Source organism: Lutzomyia longipalpis, chromosome 2 (assembly GCF_024334085.1).
Source record: "Lutzomyia longipalpis isolate SR_M1_2022 chromosome 2, ASM2433408v1".
NCBI lineage: Eukaryota > Metazoa > Arthropoda > Insecta > Diptera > Psychodidae > Lutzomyia > Lutzomyia longipalpis.
The window spans coordinates 18380385-18403460 of record NC_074708.1 but is presented as its reverse complement, the minus strand read 5'-3'; the positions used below and the strand labels follow the sequence as shown (position 1 = coordinate 18403460).

Genomic DNA, 23076 nt, shown 5'->3' with positions numbered 1-23076 from the left:
TAAGAAATGTCCTTTATATAAAAAGATTTTCATCTCATACACTTGAGATTTTATCCGCCTCTATTGAATACATTTTTCATGAAAAATTAAAGTTTTCAACAAAGTTCAACGGTGACGACAAATTATACATATTTAGAAAAACTTGGGGCAAACTGAAGACTTTTCTCAGCTGATTCCAGTGGAAATGAGAACTCTATTTGGCGATTTCTGTTCGTTTTATCCGTTTTATAATTCTCTAAGAGATTACATATTGAGAAATTTTTCCATACAGGAACAAGAAAACTCCTTTTAACTGAATATTAAAAACTAAAATTAAAATAATCTGAAAAACTACACAAAAATATGGCAATTTCACATTCAAATCTCCCCCAAAAATAAATCTTTTGTCATAAGATGAGATATCTCGAAAAAAAATGGGAGAAAAATCTCATGCAATGAGTCATTCATTAATTGAGTTGGATGACAAATAATTTCTTGATGTGAAAATCCCTTCAACTAAAATGCGTCAGGGAAAGTAATATTTTGAATCGACATTTCGAAAGAGTATTGATAAGACCTGAGCCATTGGCTATGTGCAAAAAGGCAGAAATATTCCACAAGCTGCCAATTCATTATGGAGGACAAAAAGGTTGGCCAAAAAAGCATGAGATAGATGCCAACGTAGCGACTTTTATCGATGCCTGGTGATTATTTATCTAAGCAATTTCCCTCTTATCACAGTCAGGTGTCCAAAGGTATAAAAGCCCCGCGCGAAATCACAGCCCAGCACTCGTATTCCGGTAAGCACGGTGTTGATTTATCAAAGAAAAAAAATTCTTAGCGGTGCCTGTGAGTGATTTAAAGTGAAACAATGAGAGTGATTGTGATCATTTTGGCTACACTTGTGGCACAAGGTGCGAAGTGATGTAAAATACAGAGATGGAATATCAGTGGCTCATGCTCTTTATCTCAATTTAGGATACTCCCAGCAGCGATGGTGCTACATTTGTGAAAATTGCAATGATCCTTTCAATAGCGGTGACCACGAACGGCAACAGTGCACCGCGGATAATGTCTTTCCACAGCCTGGACCACCTGGGCCAGGACCAACAACCACCCCAGAAGCACCATTGACAACTACACAACCCACATTGACCCCGTCAACGGAACCACCTGCAGACACACCACCTCCAGGTCCCCCAGCCGATGGTACCCCCACAACCACCCTCTTCCCACCAACTCCAGGAGTTGGTCCAGGAGATGTGCCACTCCTCAGGCGACGACGAAATGCTTCTCTGCGTCAGGATCCTTCTGAGGAACCAGCTCCAACGCAGGAAGCCTTCCGCTGCTTCGTTGCACACCGTGAAGTTGGTAAGTTAAAACTCATTTAAAATTTTAAAAATTATAGACGGATTTTTTTTTCTTTACTAATGTGAAAATTGAAAAAAGGCTGAGAGTTAAAAAAAAAATACTAAATTATTAATTTTAAAATAAAAAGGGAATCAATTCAATATTTAAAAAAAACCGTGCACTACGAAAAACTTATTTTCTTTCAAGTTAAATTTGTATTAATATTAAACATTTTTTTTAAAAATAAGAATTTAATATTTCTTTCTGTAATATGTCAAAACATTTCGAACTTCATTTAATTAAATGAATCTCTAGATGAATAATTTTACTTATTTTCGAGGCGTTGGTCAAGAAAATTCATTAATTTCTGTCTACAGATTTTCTTTATCATTCATTCCAAGTCCATTATTTTATTTTAACCTTTTAATTTTTTTTTAATTTTCTTTTTTTTTATTTTTAATCAAAATGAAAGAGGGCGGATTCCCTAAATAATTACCCTTAATAAATAAATTACAATTACAATTATTTTGCAAATATCGCATGAAAAACGAAAGAGCTCAATAGAAAACATTGTTAAAATATTTAAAGACTTTTTTCTCGAGATTCTAGGCAATAATTCATGTCCTTCACTTAATTTTTGAAAAATGATTGTTTTTTTTATAACTCAATGCTGTAAAAAATACATTTAATTTTAACTGGAAATTTAACTTTTTCATGCGTCTCTTTTTTGTTTACAAAATTCAAAGATATTTTGATATATTTTAACACTAAAGCAGATATAAGTTAAAAAAGGCTTTAGAATTGACCTATAAATGGGTAGGTATTTATATCCTTGAAAAAATCGAAAATAGGGTGATTTTAAGTTTTAAAAAATTTACAAGTTAATTTCCTAAATATATTTAAAAAAAACACTTTTATATCGGCCGAAAAACTTATTAAAACTTCTTTAATTTCTCCTGCAGCTGGAAATCGTCAGACACAGAGAGGATGCACACTTTACATGGGCGAAGACACTTGCGCTGCTCTTGGGGTTACTGGAGATAATTGCCGTGTTTGCAATAGCGATGGTTGCAACAGTGGGACAAGATTCACCTTGTCAATCTTGACGCTCATCGCGGCACTTTTCATCGCAATTCGACTTCATTAGGCTGAGAAAAGAAAAAAAAAACTTTGGTGAGACTATCCAGTCTCTCTTAGATAGTTCGTTAGGTGACTTTAATTGCCAATTATATACGCCAACTTTATGTATTCAACGTCACATATATAATATTGTTTTTTGTATAAGTTTCTTCTAAGAATAGCATGTACATATAATACGAGATTAAACAATTTGGTCTCTTTGTGTTATTTATTAAGTCAGAATGTATCAAAGTTCGCCATGCAATTCAGCAAACTTAAAGTGTCTCATACTCATTTCTCATGTATTCTGCTCAATAAATTAATTATTGATCACAAATCTTGGTTTGATTTTATTTATTTTCTCTTCTTTTGAAATGGCTTAGAGGTAATAAACAAAACATTGCTAAGAAAGCTGTAAGGGAATTATTAAGTCGGATGATATTTCAGAAGCCAAAATGGTAGAAATATTTTATGTTATTAAATGAATAAAGAAGATTCAAGAAATAATCACGCTTCGATATCCTAAAATCAAGGTAAGTAAGTAAGCTGTTTTTCCAGATCAGGTAAGAGTATTGTCCAATCATAATTATAAGAATTAATTCCTTATTTTAGCACATAATATAATGAGGTCATTGGATTTTGCTTTATAGGTCCTATTTCGATAAATTATGGCTTTTTCTTAATTATTTAAAAAATCAGAAATTTAAAAAAAACTAATTTAAAAATTTATAATTTTCCTGTTATATCCTTAATGCTTCTTAGTCAGAAATTAACTTCACATACTAAAATATATTCAACCTAAAAACAATCTTAAAGACATTTTTTTTTGTAAATCTATTCTGTTTTCTTGAAATCTTGTCTAGACTTAATTGCATTCCTTCCGTTTTTACAAGTATTTTTCCAAGAAAAATCTTCTTGTGGTTAAAAACCTCCAATACAGTCGTCACGTCCCGTTTAATTTATCACTTCCCATACTCTGAATGTTAATCCTGTGAATCATTTTTCAGTCTCGTGATAATCATGTTTTGTTGCTCTTTCACAATTTATCGAAACACTTTCTGCGGGGATTTTTCTGTATTACACTTTATCTATCAAAGACCTCTCATTCTACATACCTACCTCTGTTTTTGCTCTGTTTTTTTTTTTGACGAATTTATTCCATTTTTCCTTTATTTTGCATAAAAAAAATTAATCAAGCTCGCGATATTTGTTTGAACCAGGCGACTCCATCGAATACAACATACATAGTAGAAAATTCTGAACATGTGTCTCGGCTACTCTAATGATTTTACCCGACTGTATAAAGGGGTTATAAAAAACGGATTTTGTGTTTATTTTTTCTGTGGGGTTTGGCATTTTTTTTTATAAAATTACCTTTAGAGATTTAAATTAATGAGAATTTGCATTTTAAAAACAAAAACTCTCTAATTTGTTTAACCCTTGGAATGTGGAGCGGGGTCGTTGAACGACCCCAGCGCTATATTTCGTGTTATATCTCCATAAATATAAAAGATACCATTCCCATCTTTTGGAAATAAGTTCTTTGGTTATCTGAGGAGGTTGTGTAAAAATTTCAGCTCAATCCGACCACCACAAGAAAAGTTATTAAGGAAAATGTAGAAGAAGGGAATTCAAAAATTGGTGTAACGGTCATGCTGCGGAAAATTTTTTAGAGCATAAACAACATAAAACATAATTAGAAGCATGTAAATGTGCAAAACAATAAAGAATATTCGAGAAATATTGCCATTTATCACGTTGCGGGAAGTGAGGGGAATGTGGAGAAGAGTGAAATAAAAATTGCAGTTTCTTGGCAAATTTCTCAAAAATAAATTGTGAAAAATGATTGAAAAATGTTTTTCCCTAATATCTCCTTCTAAGTATTTTAGGGCGGCGAATTTGTGGTGCAGGGTGCAAGAGGACTATATAAGGAATCTATAGGCACTAACCCGACAACTCCAGGTTGTATAGTTTGGGAGAAAATTGGCCTTCTTTTTGGGGTCGTTCAACGACCCCACCTTCGCATTCTACGTAACTACCAAGGCCTCCGCATTCCAAAGGTTAAAGAAAATTGTCAAAAAATTTCTTTGCCTAATTTTAATACGGTCTTTAGAATATTTTTCAAAATTCTTGAAATGCAAAGAAGACTTGCGAACAAAAATAATTTTATTTAAAAGAAATTATTTAAAATTTTCTTAGAGATTGAGGTCTTAAGTCAACCTCAAACGAATGACATAGTTTGACGTATCTAAACATCTTTTTCTTAATGCAATTTATCAAAGTTAACGTTAAATTTATTTAGATCAGTGAGATCAGCACAAGGTTAATTAAAAGGTTTCAATTCTCTTTATTCGCTTTAAAATAAATTGATAACAATTGCACAAAATTTGCTTTTCTCAGAAAATTTCATTAATTAAGAAATCGATATAAAGGGAACAAACTCAACTTTGTTCATTAAAATCCTTTAATGATACTCTATAGCCCCTTATCGCCTGTACATAGATTTAAGTTAAATCTCCCAACATTTGATATAGGTGGTTAACAAAAGATTTCCCAACTGATTCCGCAGTATTTTCTTGTTCACCAAAATTAAATACCTTTCAGTGTGCTACGGACCTTTGCCGAATTTAGTCGCGGAGAGTAAAAGTAAATTAGCACAAAAATGAATCGACAAGTGATTTACTTCTTGCTGTGCATCTCTTCCTTCGTTTCTATAGTTTATGGTAATTAGTGATTTAGTGATGGAGTTGTGTAAACCTTTTATTGATCCTTTTATTTTCTTTATTTATTTCTTTTTTAATTGTACAGGACAAGCGGACTGTATCATTTGTGATTCAAGGGTGAATGCATCCTGTGCCACGCTTGAGGGCATTTCTCTCCTGTCTGGGCGATGCGAATTAGACACAGAGTGTCTAACAAATATCGGTTCGTATATAGTTTCTTTTTAAATTAATATAATCTTTCTATTTAAAAAAAATCTTGATTATAATTTTGAGGAGATTTCAAAATCATGGTTAAGTAAATTATATCTGATTTCAATTGTACATAAATGAGAAACACGACCTTATCAGGTCCAATGAGTATATCTAAATCTCCTCAGCATTTGATATACAATTTGCCAAAAGTGTTACTATACGTTCTGATTAGTTAACCAAAAAATACGGCAACTACCTATTTCAGTTACCTACGGACCTTCAAAGAATTCAGAAGTTTTTCGGAAAATCAAGGAAAATCAATAGTTTGTTTCCATGAACTAGACACAGAGAAATAAAATGTATCGACAAGTGGTTTATCTATTGATGTACTTTTTCGCACTTCAAGCTGTGGTTCATGGTACTTTTAGTGGCCGACGAGATAAAGCTACAAATTAACTCTCACATTATTAACATCCTTTATTGCTTTATATCCGTTTGAACAGGCCAAATTGAATGCATTACTTGTAATTCAAGCATCAATGCTTCGTGTGCCACCCTCGAGGATATTTCTTTGCTCTCAAACCTTTGTGAGGGGGATGGAATGTGCCTCACAATAATTGGTTAGTGATAAAAAGGTGTTAAAGTCGTTTAATTCGGTTGAATTTCGAAATTCGCTCCCTCATAAAGCAGTGACACATTTTGGAATTGCAAAATAATTGAATTTCGAAATTTCGTTTAATTGAGTCGCGTTTGATTGGTATAAAATTCTTTTTGGTGAACAAAGAACAGATTTTTTTTATTCTTTGTATTTTTATCATTGACTATTTTTGTGCACAAAAACGACAAAAACACAATGGGTTTTTGAGGTCTTCATTGAATATCATAGTTGAATCATTATGTGAATGAAATGAAATCCTAAAAAATCCTAAAAATGAATAAACATCTTTAAAAATTGCAGAAAGTACTGAGGTCCCATTTACTTGATCTAACTTTTATTTAGTATGCCATAAATTAAAATAAAAGTGACATAAACTGAAAAACTGAAAGAAATTAACATTAAAAGAAATTTCTTAAATAATGAATTAATCTTTCTTTGAACCTTAAATATAACTAATGTTTTTTCATGCATTTTGGTAAAAGATTTTTATAATAATGGGTCTAATTCTGCAACCAAGAAACCTTTGAAATCTTTGAATTTTGTACTGAAATTTCAAGATTTAAAGCGAATTTCAAGGGTTTCTTGGTCGCTGAATAAGGCCCAATAATAATAATAATAATAATAATAATTTTATTTCAAACACAAAATAGGGTCATGCCCTCTCACATGTGTGTGGCAGGTGAAAAAAAAAAGATTGAAGAGAGAAAAAAAATTATACAAAAAAAAGAGAGATTTACAGAGCAATTTAAAAAGAAAATAGAAAAGAGAAAAATAAAGAAAAAGAAGACAAAACATCAGTGCCCATCAGACATTCATTCTTTACTATATGCATGTGTAACTTTATCTATTCAAGCGAGATAGAATGGATAAAATGGATCAAGCAAATATTTAGCATAATCTGTTAAAAACAAATTATATAGGTACCTACTTATGAAGATATATAGAACAAAAAAATTTGAAGAAAGCTTAAAGTTATGAAAGAGCTAATGTCTAAAAAAAAACTTCTAAAACAGTGTAAAATTCATAAAATACTTTTAAAAAATTATTTCAGAAATTTTGCAGGAATTGATGAATCTTTGATCTTATACGTATACATAATTTAATTTAATTTAAATTTCAGACGAAAATGGCAACACTATAAGAGGATGCCCTGCAGACCTCATGACTAGCTGTGCCGGTTTGTGTTCCGTTTGTATGGGAGTGAATTGCAATGATCGAATTTACCCTGCTGATCGCCTCGAATGCCATCAGTGTGTCAACTGCCCAGCTGCTTTGGAGACTAATCTCCAGCCATGCGTGAACTACCAAGCCATTGATCAGTGCTTTGTTGCCGTAGAGGAGCAAAATGGTATAAGATCACTTCAAGAAAGTTAAACCAATTCGTGGAATTAATTAATGTTTTGCCCTTCAAGGAATCCTAACCACCTACCGTGGTTGCGCATCGGACCCTCAAGATAATATCGCTCAACAAGGCTGTACAAATAATGATCAATACTGTATGAAGTGTGAAGGCAGTGGGTGCAATATTGATCCTCAATCCACCCCGAGTATCCTAACGTGTGTCCAATGCAATCCAGATGATGAAATTTGCAATGATCCCCAAGAAATAGATGCAACTGTGTGTACGCATCAGGTTCCATTGGGACGAACGGATGAATGCTACACGTATAGATTGGGAGATGGACGAGCACAGAGGGGATGTTTGTTGAATCCATCTACCCCACAGGAATATCTGGAACAATGCTACGGAGAAGACAGAACATGCGATACGTGCTCAACTCCATCCTGCAACGCTGGCCATCCACTGGAAGTGGATATTTTCTATTGCGTTGTTTGCGATGAATCAGTAGACCCAGATTGTAGACTCTTGAATAGCCAACATGAACCACAACAATGCCCAGAGGGACCACTCTACGCTAGAGGGTGCTACCGATATGAGTCAAGTAGGTGAATCATCCATAAAGAATGATAATTTACTATACAATATCGCTTTCAATTTCAGATAACATCGTCAGAAGGGGTTGTGTATCGAGCTTGGCTGGTACACAACAGCTTGAAGATTGTCACGCTGGCGAAATTTGTAAGATTTGCTTCACAGATGGATGCAATGCTAAAGGTATAAAGGATGATTTCATAAATTAATGCAACACCATCCTAAAATAATTTTTTTTTCAATATCCAGTTGATTTCCAACGTTGCTACAACTGCAATTCTGGCCTTGAGGTGGACTGCCTTAGGGTACAGAATAATACGCGACCAGTACGAGTATGTCAGGACTACATGGACACCTGTATTAACATCATTCAGGACCTAACTAGGAATACAATTCGTGGTTGTGCATTTGAAGTTGACAACCTGCATAATACACTTGAAACTCATCGCCAAACGTGTGCTACTAATTTCTGCAACAGCGGTATCTATCCTAGTTGGAGAACAACTTGCCATCAATGCGACACCGGTGAAGAGTGCAACAGGGACAGCACAGAGACAAGTGAATTCCTCCTACCTTGCAAGATCTTCTGGCAAGACGATTCTTGCTATTCCGTACTGAGAGAACGACAAGCTCTCCGTGGATGTTTGAGTGATGGTGATTTGAATGCAGCCTACTGCCAGTCGGCTGCAACATGCGAAGCCTGTCTTGGAGTTGGATGCAACTCTAGGCCAGCTGTTCGACCACCACAGATGTCCTGCATCACCTGCTGGGATCATGAAATGTGCAACTGGGGCTTCCCTGAACCAGTCGGCTATGAATGCCAGGAGGATGTGTGGATGGGACAGCAAGAGGGTTGCTACACAGGAATTGATCCGGAGGGGAATGTAACACGAGGCTGTATTCTCAGCAGCATTCAAGGTTGTCCCGAAGACAGTTCCTGTAACTACTGCTACTCCAACAATTGCAACAGCCTTGCCGTCACCAGACAGCAGTGCATTCACTGTCGCAGCAGTTCACCCGGCCAGGAATCTTGTGCTGAATCAGCTGAAGATTTAATTTCCAGAGAATGTTCAGGTGACTATCAACCCTACCCAACAAGAGGATGCTACACAATGAGAATACAGAATGATGTTGTCATTCGTGGCTGTTTGAGGGACTTGCATCCAGATGACTATGTTGCTTGCCAAGAGGAAGACAACAACTTCTGCGATCTCTGCCTGGAACAGGGATGCAACACCGATGTAGCACCACAGGGTGGTACAGCTTCCGCAATGCATCTATCACTGATTGCCTTCCTGATTTCCCTTGGAATTTTCAGATTTATTTGAATTTTGTAATTTTGTGTAATTTTTTTGAAGAACAATAAAGAGCAAGATAAGCAATTTCCTGTGTATTGCTTTTTCGGTGGACCATCAATCATTCTGATATGGCTTAAAAGAATTTCTTTCTGAAGACGATAAGGCAATTTTCATTGATATTATTGACTTATACCCACAGTTTGGCCTCTTATTTGTAATTAGGGGATTTCTTTTTTTAATTTCTAATGACTCATCTTGCTCTCAATTGCAAACTCAACGATTAAAAGATTTATTAGGCTTAAATTTCATAGAAAATTAATCCAATGGAAGGGACATTATTCTATTGCAAAAAAGCACCATAAATTTTATGGAGACTTTCAATTTTTTCGAATAAGTATGTAGCATTTATTGGCGCCATACTTATATGAATCCTGTAGATATGTATCAAAATTAAATGCCGTCAATGGGGTGTGTTCTTATCAATTCTATTTTAATAATAAAAATTAATTGCAATAAATTTTAGCTCTTCTGCGGAAATTGCAAAAAAATTCTATGATATTTTATTGCTCAATTGAATTCGCTTTAGGGCAAACGCAAAATCATAAAGATACCCAGTTTGGTGAAAATTATTCGAATATAGCCAAAAAAAAAAAGTTCGGACAATCGTCTCTGTGTGCTTAACTCTTGAATATGTCAATAAATAACAGGTGTAATAAAATGAGATAATCAATCCACTTGAATTCAATTATTCTTGCATATCTCTGACACCTCTTCTGTATTTGTTTTCCTCAATTGCCTCGCGCCAAAGACGTTAAAGTTGATCTTAGAGCAGTTTTCACTCCAGTTTCCCTACAATCCTCCAAGAGTGTGGATGGAAAAACGGTGGAAAAATGGAGAGGAAGATTTTTAATGTGTTAATTTTTGTGATTTTTGGAATAAGCCTAGCTCAGGGTGTGTTGAAAGATCTTTTTCTTTTGCTTCGCGTAACGGTTGTTTCTTCAAAAATTAATTTTTCAAAATTTTCAAAAACTACTCCTTGCTACGAGTTTTTTAACGTAATTCCTTTATTCCAAATCTTCCAGGGCAGAGACTCTGCTACAATTGTGATTCAGCAACTGATGCAACATGTGCAACCCTTAGTTCGACCCTCCCACAAAAAACTTGTGCCTCCGCAACGGATACATGCTTTACGGCAATTATTGATACAAGAACGGTAAGAGGATGCTTGGCAGAAGACTACACAGGACCCTGCGAAGGTCCCCTCTGTGAGTCCTGCGGTGCCAATTACTGCAATGCAGCCATCTTCCCAAGTAACAGAGCTCAGTGCCACAGATGCGAAGGAGCTCAGTGTGCAGAAATCACCAACAACGACAACCTCGAAGTTTGCACGAGTTACAACGAAAATGACTCTTGCTACACAGTTGTTGTTGACGATACCTTAGTCACGTACCGCGGTTGCTTCTCTGATCCAGCAACTACTACTGGACGTCAAGAATGTACCAGGTTAGATGCACAAGGTTTCTGTATTAGTTGCGCAGGAGCTGCTTGCAACAATCAACCTGCTATAGCGGCATCTCAAATGGAGTGTATGAAATGCAATGGAGATGCATCCTGCCGCTATGGACAACCTCAGGACTTTGGTCTTCAGTGTCTACACGATACACTTCTTGGTCGTCCAGAATATTGCTACAGTTACGTAACTGGTGGCAACAGTGTAACGCGTGGTTGTCTCTATGATCCCTTCACGAACGAAAACTACCTTGAACAGTGCGAAACTGGAGCAGTTAACTGCACCCTGTGCACATTCAATCTCTGCAACTACGAAAGCTATGCCTACCATACTTGCTTCTCATGTGACGGTCACACCGATCCCAATTGCGGAACCTTGGATGGCTGGTATGAACCTCAGGAATGCCCTTCAGGCACCATTGACCAAGTTGGATGCTTCACAGCCACAACAGGTAAACTCATCTTCCATATCATGTTCATGCTATAAATCTCCTCGACAGTTCAATACCTGTCCTCTTGTATATCAAGTACTCAAGATTAGATTATTGATTTCGGTGGGGTGTTTTGCAACATTAAGTGCACAATTATGTAAGATTTTTATATTTTGCTTTTCATTCCAGATGGTGTTCCAATGAGAGGATGCAAATCTCAACTTAATACCGATGAAATTACCTTCTGCAGTTCTTCACAGTCCAGTTGCTCTCTCTGTGATGGAGATAACTGCAATGGAAGGCGTAAGTAATACCCTCGATGTCCTTCACTTTTGATATCTTATCTCACAGTGAAGCATCTATTTTTTCTCCTCAATTATTTACGACACTGACCATATCAATTGCTCTGACCATCATTTACAGCACCAAAGACTTGTATCACATGCGATTCCAGTGATGACGTTAATTGCGCCACTGTTGCCGATCCTACAGCTCTTTTGCAGTACAGCCAGGAGTGTTCATCATCATCTGCTATTTGTATCTCCAGAATTTGTAAGTTCAGCTCCTTTTTTTTACTGATTGACTATTCAGCTTGTGCTGAGATCTTTTAGATCTATCATCATATCAAGCTCTATTGTAAACTTGAACAAGCAAAAGCCAACTTGATAACAAACTTCATAGGAGTATTAAAAAATAAAATTTTGTGACTCTAATTAATTTCATTAGCGAATGGATACACCCAGCGTGCATGCTCTGGCTCAATCTCATGCCAATCTGGAAATCCTTGTATGCAGTGCGATGGTCCTAACTGCAACGACCAAGTTCTACCAACTGATCGCCTGAAATGCCATAAATGCTCTGGAGCTGGCTGTGCAGATATTAGCGATGAAGCAAACCTCGAATACTGCGAACTCTACGATGCCAACGATCAGTGCTTCACTGTAGTTACAGATGCAGAAGTCGCCCATCGTGGTTGCTACTCCGATCCAAGCTCTGCAGCAGCCAAGTCTGTCTGCACACAGCATGAATCAGGCAATGATAGATGCGTTAAGTGTTCCGGAGAAGGATGCAATACTCAGGTAACTAAGAGTCCAGCAACACTGTCCTGCATTAAATGTACTGGGCCTTCATGCTCAGACTCCCAAGCTTCAACTCCTGGTCAAGCTTGCTTTGGAGATGTTCTCTTGGGGCGTACTGAAAGTTGCTACTCGTACATTCATGATAATGGTCAAGTGGAACGCGGGTGCTTGTACGACCCGAGCACATCACAGGCTATCAGCAACGAATGCTCCAACTCACCTGGTGGACGTTGCAAGGTTTGCACCGGAGGAAACTGCAACACCGAACAACTTGAAGTTACTGAAACTTGCTACAGTTGCGATTCTAGTCTCGATCCTGGATGTGCAACCATGACTGGCACAATTGCAACGAAGCAATGCCCAATTGGTACCGTCCTTGGTTGTTTCCGTTCTGAAGTTGGTAAGTCCTAATGAAACTATTGCCTTTTAGATGGCTTCTAAAATATTCTTTCTTCTCCTTTAGATGGAATTGTTGTCCGTGGTTGCGCTGGTGAACTCCAGGGAGGTGAAATTGGTCTGTGCCAGCGAGGAACTACATGCAAGTTGTGCGATGGAAATAATTGCAACGAAAAAGGTATGTAAATGTTTTTCCGTGAATTTTCTCTACAGCATGCAATATACTTTCACTGCTATACCTACATAGTTTCATTCATATTACATAGAAAATCTCACAGAGATTAGATAGCGTTTTCGTTATCAGGAATAGCAGAACACAGTCAATAGCCATCATTACAAGCGAAGCAAAAAAGTAAATTGAGGAGTTTAATCAATAAAATAAATGAGCCGAATAGCGATCAATCGCTTCAATGTCAGATCATGAATCTCACGCGGGTTTTATTGATACTATTTGAGCAATATTTTTCATTCAAGTGGGGTATATCTTAAAGCAGGAAATACTTTTTAATTGTCATTGCGTTGTAATATCATTATTATCTTTTTTTATGATTCCCCTGTAGTTGACTTCCAACGCTGCTATACCTGTAATTCAGCCAATAGTGGAGCTGCATGCACTGATTTGCAGGACGTTGCAAACCAGGCTGTCTGTACAGACTACATGGACTCCTGCATCGTTGCCATTGGTATGTACTGGCATTAGGAGAAATCATTCATATTTTATTCTCATTAACTTATAATCTCCTGTTTTATGTTTCCTTTCAAAGGTCAAAACGGAGAAACAATCAGAGGATGCGCTTCAACATACCTTCCCGACTTCCCAACGTGCAACAGCTACACCTGCCAAATTTGCGCTGGTGGATACTGCAATGGGGCTGTCTTCCCAGCTGCTAGAAAGCAGTGTCATCAGTGCTCTGGTACTGATGCTTGCATTCAAAGTCTAACCTCAGCTAGCGATACCCTCAAAGTCTGCACAACATACGAAGCCGCCGATCAGTGCTACACCGTTGTCACAGACGGTGAAGTTCATCGTGGTTGCACAAGTGACACCAGCCAAGGCAATACAAACTGCAACGCAGCAGGTGCTTCTTGCATTAAGTGCCTTGAAGGTAATGGCTGCAATAGCCTTGCCGCCAGATCAGCACCGACACTCTCTTGCATCAAGTGCGCAGCTAATGATGTTGCATGTCTGTGGGGCTTCAGTGATTCTGCCGTTGAGAGATGTGTCAATGATGTTTGGATCGGTACTCAAGAAACATGCTACAGAATGATTTCCGGCTCCAGTGCGGTTCGTGGCTGCACACTCGACAACCCAACTCAGTGCCCAGATTCTAACACAGCATGCATCAAGTGCACTGGAAATGCTTGCAATTCAGTTACATTCAAGTATCAGCAGTGTCTCCATTGCTCAAGCGATACCGAAGGACAGGAGTCATGTGGCTCTGAACCAACTGAGTACAGCTCAACACAGTGCTCAGGAGATAGTCAGACTTATGAAGGTCGTGGATGCTACGTGCTTGTAGATGATGATGGTGTTGTGAAGAGAGGTTGCGCAAAGGATCTCGGTGATCAGCTCCTGACTCAATGCAAGAATGAAGATAACGAAGAGTGCACTTACTGCGAGGCTGATGGTTGCAACGATTGGCCAGCAGGTGCTTCAGCCATTCAAGCATTCTCAGTGGGTGCAATGCTCCTTGTTGCTATTGCAGGGAAATTCTTCTACTAAATGTAAAGCCATAGTGTGGCACACAAATAAATCTTGTTGTTAGTTAATGATTGCGTTTCTCTTAATTCTTTGACTCCTTCAACGTGGCAGCATAATATGTTAACTGCGTCAATTCTTTTCCAATGAAAATGTATACTGATTTTATTAATTTCATATATCTTCTTCATAAATCCGCATATTTTACTACAAAATCACCAACTGATAGTGCACCTGAAGAAGTTAATACCCCAACGAGGCCCTTCATTTGGAATTTATCATGCGGGAATATTGAACAATGAGTAAACTTTCTGCTATGTAACATTATTAAATTGGTGCGCAACCAAACATGTGCTAAAATTGATTTTTATCACAACATTGCATAGATAAATTCCTGTGCCAACAATACCTTTCAATTAGTACCACCGCAGCTGTGTCCCCGGTCGAAGGTGTTGGAACCAAGAAAATGGAGTCATTCTCAGTGATTTTCTTAACTGTTTTAAGTGCCTCAATTGCCCTAACAAATGGACAAAATAGTGGATCGTGCCTTATTTGTGATTCTTCGGATAATCCCATTTGTGCCACCTTAAAAGATGAAGCTGCATTGATCAGTAGTTGTGGTGCAGAGGAGGATTATTGCTTCGTTCAAATGGACGGTTAATATTCTTTTGAATTTTATAAATTATAAAATTGTTTTTGTGCGTGAAAAATTCTTCAAAAATAATACAATTAAGTTTTCTGTTGAATTTCTTCAATTGTTTCCGAATTCTTTTAATGATGTAACAAATATGGAGAATTCTTTTGTTTCAACGGACCTCCATCTTGAATTTATTATCAATTATTTCAAAATTAAATTAAAAAGTTGGTTGGAGATGCAAAATTCTTGATTTCTCAATGAATTCCCTACAAACTCTTAGAATTTGGTCATATTCAACGTGGTTGTGGCTCTGCGTCCTATTGTCAAGGCGTTGACTCCTGTACCGTGTGCCAAGGGGCAAACTGCAACAACGGACCCTACCCAGCGGGAAGACGACAATGCCACAAATGTTCAGGAGTTGAATGTGAAAATCCTTTAACAGGTCCAGTTGAAATATGCAATGTTTTCCGAGAGGATGACTCCTGCTACACGGTTGTTGTAATTGATGAAGGTAGCATACTTCTTATTTCTTCTTACCTGTTACCAAGTAAAGTCTTTCATGTCTCTAAACTACAATGCAGGAAGTGATATTTACACACATCGCGGATGCGTTTCGGATGAAATGGACAATCAGTGTGAAAGCTATCCTGATATCTGTGTAACCTGTAACACCAATGGATGCAACAACCAACCACCGAGAAATCAATCAGAGCTATCCTGCATTAAGTGCACTGAACCTGATCCTGCATGCCGGTATGAGTACGATGAGGAGAGTGGACAAATGTGTGGCTACGAAGTCTACTTGGGACGACCTGAACGATGCTACACCCACATCGACATAGACGGTGGTGTCCGACGTGGATGCCTCGATGACTTCCGAACAGATCAGCAGATCTTAAATGACTGCAACGGAGACAACGACTTCTGCACAATCTGCACAACAAACAACTGCAACTGGGAACAAGTTGCACAACCATCGCAATGCGTTGTATGCAGCAGTGCTATCGATTCCAATTGTGCTCTACTCGGAACAGTCCCCAGTTTGGAAGAATGCCCAACTGGATCCCATGACAAACGTGGATGTTTTCTCATGTACACAAGTAAGTTGAGAAAACTACAAGGACTATGTATTTCATTCCTTTTGCTTTAGTCACCCGGCCCTACAAACAATCAATTTCAATTAAGTGTAGCAGAAAGTCTAACGATGTGATAATTGCGCTAATTGAACTTCACTTAGCTGTTTTTATACACCCACGATAACGTCAACTGCCTTATCATGCTTGTAACATCCACTTGAAGGTCTCACCAGCATTGATTTCCATGCCTTCCTCCATTGCTTGCCATCATTGGATTAATTTTATGTTCTTGAAGCATTTTTGCTGTAACCTGAATTTCTCTTTACTCCAACAATTCCAGATAACGTGGTCTCAAGAGGCTGCGTTGGCTCTCTAGACAGTAACTCATTGGACATCTGCAAAGCTGGTGAAGATTGCAAGATCTGCTTAGAAGATGGATGCAACAGAAAAGGTAAAAAAAAGCCAAACTAAACTCAATTGAACTAACTGTACCAACATCTTTAAATCTTCCAGTAAACTTCCAAACATGCTATACGTGCAATTCGAATGAAGATCAAGAGTGCATCATGTCTCAGAGCAATGAAGACGCCGTAACATGCTCATCGTACACAGATAACTGCATCACCTACATTGAACCTGAATCAAAGAGGACTGTACGTGGATGTCAGGGGGAAACTTCTCTACCTCCAGGTGTAATCTGCCCATCGGATACGTGCTCCGAATGCTCAGGTGCATCGTGCAACTCTCTCGTCTTTCCTACTGCGCGACGCTCATGCAACAGATGCTACTCCACCAATGAATGCGAAAATGATCTTACAGTGAACACAGCCTTCCAGAGTGTCTGTGAATTTTACGAACCAGATGATCAGTGTTTCTCTGTCCTTGTTGAGGACATTATCCATCGTGGATGTCTCAGTGATGCATCACCTGGTGTGCAGCATTGTCAAGAAGCTGGAGAAAAGTGTTTGATCTGCGATGGGCAATACTGCAATTCCGTGGCAGCTTATCGTGATGCATCCATTGAGTGTATAAAGTGCTCCAATGAGGATCCAGCCTGTGAATGGGCCTACACACCCAGTGCTGCAACAACATGTGAAGGAACGGTCGGACTGGGAGTAGAGGAAAGCTGCTACGTTATAGTTGATGACAATGGGACCATTATTCGTGGTTGCACACTAGAGGATCCATCAATGTGCCAGGAAAGTGAACTAAGAATTCGTTTTAAGTTTATCAGTTTTCCTAAAAATATATTTTTCTTTCAGGAGGAAGACATAGATTGTGAGATCTGCACTGGCGATGGATGCAACAACAAAGGCATAACAAGGCAGCTGTGTATTCAATGCCGCAGTGATGTGGAGGACGGTGAACACTGTGCTGAGCATCCGGAAGGAATCAACGCAACTCTTTGTGAGGAAACAGACATCACTTATGAGAAGCGTGGTTGCTACATTCAGCAACTAGCCGACGGTGCTATAAGACGAGGATGTGCCACGGAACTCAGTGCAGATCAACTGAATGAATGCAAGGCCGAAAGTGAAGAGAAACTTTGTCACTACTGCGATGGACCTGGGTGCAATGATCAACCAGGTGGCTCCACAGCAGTCACGATATCCTATCTCATAGTACTTACATCGCTGCTTATTGTAGTTTTAAGTCCCCTTCATTGAAATTTTCCTTTAGTTCAGCCTCAATGTCATTAAAGCTCAAATAAATGGAAATATTAATCGAAAATCTAAAGAATTTTTTGGTTGTAGTTGAGGAAATGCCAGGAAGTTGGCAGTAGCCCATTAGCCAGGAAAGTAAGACTTCTCTGAAAAAAAAGGTTTGTACTTGAGTTTGTAACTCCCATACATTTTTTAACAAACATGGAAGTGAAAAGGAGTCAAAGCCCTTTTTTGTCAAAGGAGATTACTTTTTAATCTCCAAGTTTGTTATTTCAAAATAAAATGTTTGTAAAAGTTTGTTATTGTTTGTAAAAATTTGTATAAAAATTCGCATTGCGCTCCTTACAAACCTTAGCAAAGTATTACAAGTTTGTTTATTTTTCCTTGTAACTTTTAAAATAAAAGACATCCTTTTAAATAAAAATTATCAATTTTATTTACTTTTTAACACATCCAGGACGGCTTGACGCACATCGGCGTCCACTGACAGTTCTCAATTCTGTACGCTGTAACAATTTGCCACTCTTTTTGCGTTTGACATTTACCCGGTGGGAAAACTTCTCCAACATTTTTTCAGCAAATTTTTATTGCTGACTCGTAAGGTGTTCATATATGATTAAAAAATTTTTATTTATTAAATTTCTGAAATGATTTGGAATCAATTTGAAATGATTTGAGATTGATAGTGACAAGAAAATAGAATATCTAGAATATTCTATTCTATTAATTTTGATATTGACAATAGAACGAATAAAACATTAAAACGTAAAAAAAACAAGAAATAAGTAGAAGGATATTTAGAATATTCTAGTTTTTTTTAATTGCTCTGTCACAGAGAAGATTTTAGCTAAATACATGTATTATGAAGTTTTCAGAATTTTTAGAACAAAAAAATCAACCTGCTCGTTCACGTTATCATTACCATTTATTTTTAATATAAAATAATGTAAATGCCAAGAAAATTCTCAAAATGTTTCAGAACGGATGGCGAAGCATTTTTTTGACATATCTGGCATATTTTCTCGTTTCAACACTTTCAACATAACCTAATTTTTATTCTGGTGTCCGAAAAAAGTGAGAATTATGGAATAAATTAGCAAAGGAAAGCTTCCAGAAGTTTCCCTTTAAGCTATAAAATAATGTTCTAGCTGAAAATTCACATGGAAAGGATGTCATGCACAATACAAGGGCGAAGTACCTAATTGAAGGAAACGCAGAAAACAATTTTAACCCACCCAGTCTTGTAGGGAATCAAAAAAGGATAAAGAATCGCCAAAAATATTCACCATTTTCCACTGGGGTCACAGCGAAAAAAGGCAATAAAGTTTTGTAAAAATTCAAAAAAATTGGCCGCCATTCGCCATTTTGTTCATTTCAATGCATGAATCATATGTTTCAATGCTTCGTCATGAGTTTGTCTATGAGAGTTTGACATTTCATTCATTTTTTTTTTGGGAGAAAATAAAAAAAAATCGCGTATTTTTTAATTTAATTATCGTGGTAAATGTGTTTTACGTGTTGTTCAAGGGTGATTTTTATATCTGAATACCTGAAGGATGAATTCCCGCACAGTTTGTGACCGTCTCAGCGAGCACATCTCTCGTTACAAAACAAAGCAATCCAAAAACAATGGTCGTGGATCGTCTTGAAGATGACTTTTTCACGAATCGAGAGATCCTCTGCGCTGGAATCCTTTGCGTTTCACACCACCACGACGGACAAGACGATGGATTGCTGGTTTTGTGATTCCCTGGATGATGTCACGCAAAACCTTACGATGTTTCTTGGCACCACCTTTCCCAAGACCTTTTCCACGACCAATGATGTGCTCGCTGAGACGGTCACAGGCTGTGCGGGAATTCTTTTTTCAGGTATTCAGATATAAAAATCACTCAATCAACACGTAAAACACATTTACCACGATAATTAAACTAAAAAATACGCAATTTTTTTTATTTTCTCCCAAAAAAAAAAATGAAATGTCAAACTCTCATCGACAAGCTCATATTGACGAAGCATTGAAACATATGATTCATGCATTGAAATGAACAAAATGGCGAATGGCGGTCAATTTTTTTGAATTTTTACAAAACTTTATTGCCTTTTTTCGTTGTGACCCCAGTGGAAAGTCAATCATAACGCGTCCAGTTATTAGAGTTGGTATACCACAACGCGGATGGGTCAGTCTATGCGTTGCAATTTAATTTGTGAGTAGAGGCAAAGTCGATTTTTTGTAAAATTTCGTAATTTGACAAATTAAAATTCTTATATCTTAAGTTCTATTAGACCTACAGAAATTTCTTGACTAGTTCTGGAAAGGTATTGAAATAAGCTATAATCTGATGTATATTTCGATACATTTCAAGGTCACCTCCAGAACACAAAATGGCGGATTTTTGTTCTACCAAAACAGTTTTTTTCACTTTTTGTCCTCAAGGAATGGTTCTAGAGGTTTCTGATGTTCCGGAAAGTTATAGAGTTTTGCAAAACCTTTAATTAGATACCAAATTGAGCAATATCGGATAAGCCGTTCAAGAGATATGGCTCTTAGAACTTTTCAAATTCAAGAATTTTTCAAATGGCTATATCTTCTAAACGGCGACATAGAATTTCTTCATTTTCGGACTGGTGAAAGATATTGAGTCAGGCTACAACATATCAAAATTTAAAGGAAATCTATAACAGATGTTCGGAGATATTGCCCCTTAAAGTTAGGCAATTTTTGTTTTTGTTTTTAGCGCCTCTTGCGGATGTTTTTGAAACTTGAAATGTTCTAGACAGTTGTAGGGCTTCGCAATACCTTTCATTTGATACCAAGATGGTCAAAATCGGTCAAGCCGTTCTCGAGATATATCGAAAAAACACTTTTTGCTTTAGGCCGCCATATTTGCTAAACCGCTTGACCGATTGTCAAGTATGAATTATTGATGAAAACGTTTCACTGAGCTCTACAACATACTAAAATTTCAGACCTCTAGCTATAAGGGAAATGGTTGACAGTAGTTCAAAATGGCGGACGGCGGCCATCTTGGATTTTGAAAATGTGAAAAAATGAAATTTTACACCCACATTTCTATAGAAAACTTCAAACCAGAAGTCTCTATCTCTTGCCGTTCTCGAGATATAAGGCAAAGTTTGGGCGACCGGCCGGCAGGACGGCCGGCCGGCCGGCCGGCAGGCCGGCCGGATCAAAAATTTTCCACCACCATTTTCGTAATGTGGGATGTCTAAAACGTGCTCATACCAAGTTTGAGCCCGATCTGAGATGGTCGGTTTTTCCGACGATTACAATACTTGGTATGCCACGATTGTGGTATACCAACTAAATGGTGAATATTTTTGGCGATTCTTTATCCTTTTTTGATTCCCTACAAGACTGGGTGGGTTAAAATTGTTTTCTGCGTTTCCTTCAATTAGGTACTTCGCCCTTGTATTGTGCATGACATCCTTTAATTTTAAGTGTTTTGTAGCGGAAAATTTCATCGTGTAAAACTTCAGGTGAGTTAGGTTATATATTTTGCGAGAAGAAAATGTTCCTATTATATAACCTCAATTTAATTTTTGTGATAAAAAAAAAGTGCAAGAAAATGTTTAATAGCAAAAATGAAACCCGTCTGAGAGATTTTCATTGAAATTATCCCATAAATCTGACTTTTTTTCTCACGTAAATATAAAAGTGTGGTTATGTTGGAATGAGAAAAAAATGCCAAATATGTCCAAAAGATTCTCTTCACCAATATCATACTGTTACGCCCGAGAAAATAACGCGTACGAAATCCCCACGAAAATTCCCGAAGCGAGTGCCACGCCAAGCGCATGTTACGCCTCGCCAGCGAAAAGAACCCGTGCGGCACCGAGCGCAGCCGAGTGCCGCCCAGAGAGTTATAAATAGAGCTGCGTTCCACCGCAGCGAGAGACTCTGTTGCGAACTCACTCGCGGTGCGGACCTCCGGCAAGAGGAAACCGCAAGACCGTTACGCATACAGATACGCTGAGCGGAGCCGGTTGGAGCCGAGCGGAGGCCGAGCGAAAGCCCTGGACTAGCGGGCGGAGCCGAGCCGGAGCCGAGCGGAAACCGAGCGAAAGCCAGCAAAGTCAAAACCCGAATCCACCCACGAGGAGATCCGAAGACAGCCGTGCCGGGGGCTCAGCTCGCCATCAAGCCGAGCGAGCACGATCCCCGAGAGAAAGGCAGGGAGATTCGGCCGCCACACACAGCCGAACGGAACCCGAGACCACCGTGTCGGGGGCTCAGCTCGCCGTCAAGCCGAGCGAGCACGATCCCTGTGTGAAGGCAGGGAATTCAGCCGCCCACCACAGGGCGTGAGAGGGAGTTGAGGCAGCCGTCACCGAGTGGAACCGAAGCAGCGACTCCTCCCCGAGCAGGAGCCGAGGGAGTTGAGGGGCAGCCATCCCCGAGTGGAAACGAGCAGCATTCCTCCCCGAGTGGGAGAACGTAGAGTGGAAGACAGAATTTGGGTTCAATAAATTAATACAAGAGGAATCCCAGAGTCTTTTCACTGTCGCCATCTTCGGGAAGTTTCGTCACGGGGGTCAAGTTCGTAACAATACCATTTAAACTATTCCTCTGACTGTTCTGTGAGCTAGAATTTGATGTTCAACATACAACAGTTAGTGAAATCTTAAAGAAAGATTTTTGAAATATAAATTGTATTTTAATTTGAATATTATTTTTTTTTATTGTTTTGTTTTCGATTATTTTATATTAAAAGAATATTTGTGTTTCACTTAAGTGAGTATTCTCTCAAATAAATATTTTCTGATAACGTGCGAAGAACATAAGCACACTATGGTCCCACCGGGTAACATTTCTGGACGCCAGTGACTAATTGTTACATGTCGCGTAAAAAACCTTTGGGAAGTATTTTACCCGTCGTCAGTGTGTTAACAAAAACTTATAAGGCTTTGGGATTCTGCGGTGCTTCCGGAGATTTTGGGGCGTACTGCTGCTTCCTCTATTCCCGGCAGAATTTCACCGTCATGTTTGGGTGGATGAAAATCACATTGACGTCGCTCTTCAGGAGTTCCATAATTATTCCATTATCTGTAAATAAACAGAATGATTAATTCGAGAATAATTCTATAAACGATTTAGACTATCTTGAAATAACTTACCTTTCAGTTTGATTTATTTGCTTCAAAAATCCTAAACTCCACGCACAAGTGATATAGTTGGAGATTCTACATGAAACTTCCATTTTTTCACAAAATATCACTTTTTTCTGGTTTTTTTGCACTTTTCTTAAACATTGGGCCTTATTCAGCGACCAAGAAACCCTTGAAATTCGCTTGAAATCTTGAAATTTCAGTAC

At 38.1% G+C, this 23076-nt stretch overlaps 4 protein-coding genes across 7 annotated transcripts; all 4 read left to right on the top strand.

The window, feature by feature from the left end:
• The first annotated feature begins 764 nt into the window (after positions 1 to 764).
• LOC129791124 (platelet glycoprotein Ib alpha chain-like) lies at positions 765 to 2785 on the top strand. The gene is made up of 3 exons (XM_055829077.1): positions 765 to 893; positions 958 to 1350; positions 2292 to 2785. The coding sequence occupies exons 1-3, from the start codon at positions 851 to 853 to the stop codon at positions 2474 to 2476; spliced, it is 621 nt and encodes a 206-aa protein (XP_055685052.1). The 5' UTR covers positions 765 to 850; the 3' UTR covers positions 2477 to 2785.
• Positions 2786 to 5003: 2218 nt separating this feature from the next.
• LOC129791122 (uncharacterized) lies at positions 5004 to 9336 on the top strand. Of its 4 annotated transcripts, none has more exons than XM_055829073.1 (6): positions 5004 to 5171; positions 5257 to 5373; positions 7142 to 7369; positions 7434 to 7964; positions 8024 to 8137; positions 8204 to 9336. In XM_055829073.1, exons 1-6 carry the CDS (start codon positions 5111 to 5113, stop codon positions 9280 to 9282), a joined length of 2130 nt encoding a protein of 709 aa, XP_055685048.1. In that variant the 5' UTR covers positions 5004 to 5110; the 3' UTR covers positions 9283 to 9336. The 4 variants fall into 4 exon arrangements, with proteins under 4 accessions (XP_055685048.1, XP_055685049.1, XP_055685050.1 ...); XM_055829074.1 differs by lacking the exons at positions 5004 to 5171; positions 5257 to 5373 and adding exons at positions 5627 to 5781; positions 5867 to 5983; XM_055829075.1 differs by lacking the exons at positions 5004 to 5171; positions 5257 to 5373 and adding an exon at positions 5704 to 5983.
• Positions 9337 to 9925: 589 nt separating this feature from the next.
• Positions 9926 to 14437, top strand: LOC129791121 (protein psiQ-like). The gene is made up of 8 exons (XM_055829072.1): positions 9926 to 10203; positions 10335 to 11213; positions 11382 to 11495; positions 11616 to 11744; positions 11919 to 12671; positions 12735 to 12845; positions 13228 to 13350; positions 13432 to 14437. Exons 1-8 carry the CDS (start codon positions 10143 to 10145, stop codon positions 14388 to 14390), a joined length of 3129 nt encoding a protein of 1042 aa, XP_055685047.1. The 5' UTR covers positions 9926 to 10142; the 3' UTR covers positions 14391 to 14437.
• Positions 14438 to 14767: 330 nt separating this feature from the next.
• On the top strand, positions 14768 to 17810 carry LOC129791120 (uncharacterized). The gene is made up of 5 exons (XM_055829071.1): positions 14768 to 15022; positions 15284 to 15514; positions 15585 to 16103; positions 16420 to 16530; positions 16593 to 17810. The coding sequence occupies exons 1-5, from the start codon at positions 14833 to 14835 to the stop codon at positions 17744 to 17746; spliced, it is 2205 nt and encodes a 734-aa protein (XP_055685046.1). The 5' UTR covers positions 14768 to 14832; the 3' UTR covers positions 17747 to 17810.
• The last annotated feature ends 5266 nt before the right edge of the window (positions 17811 to 23076 follow it).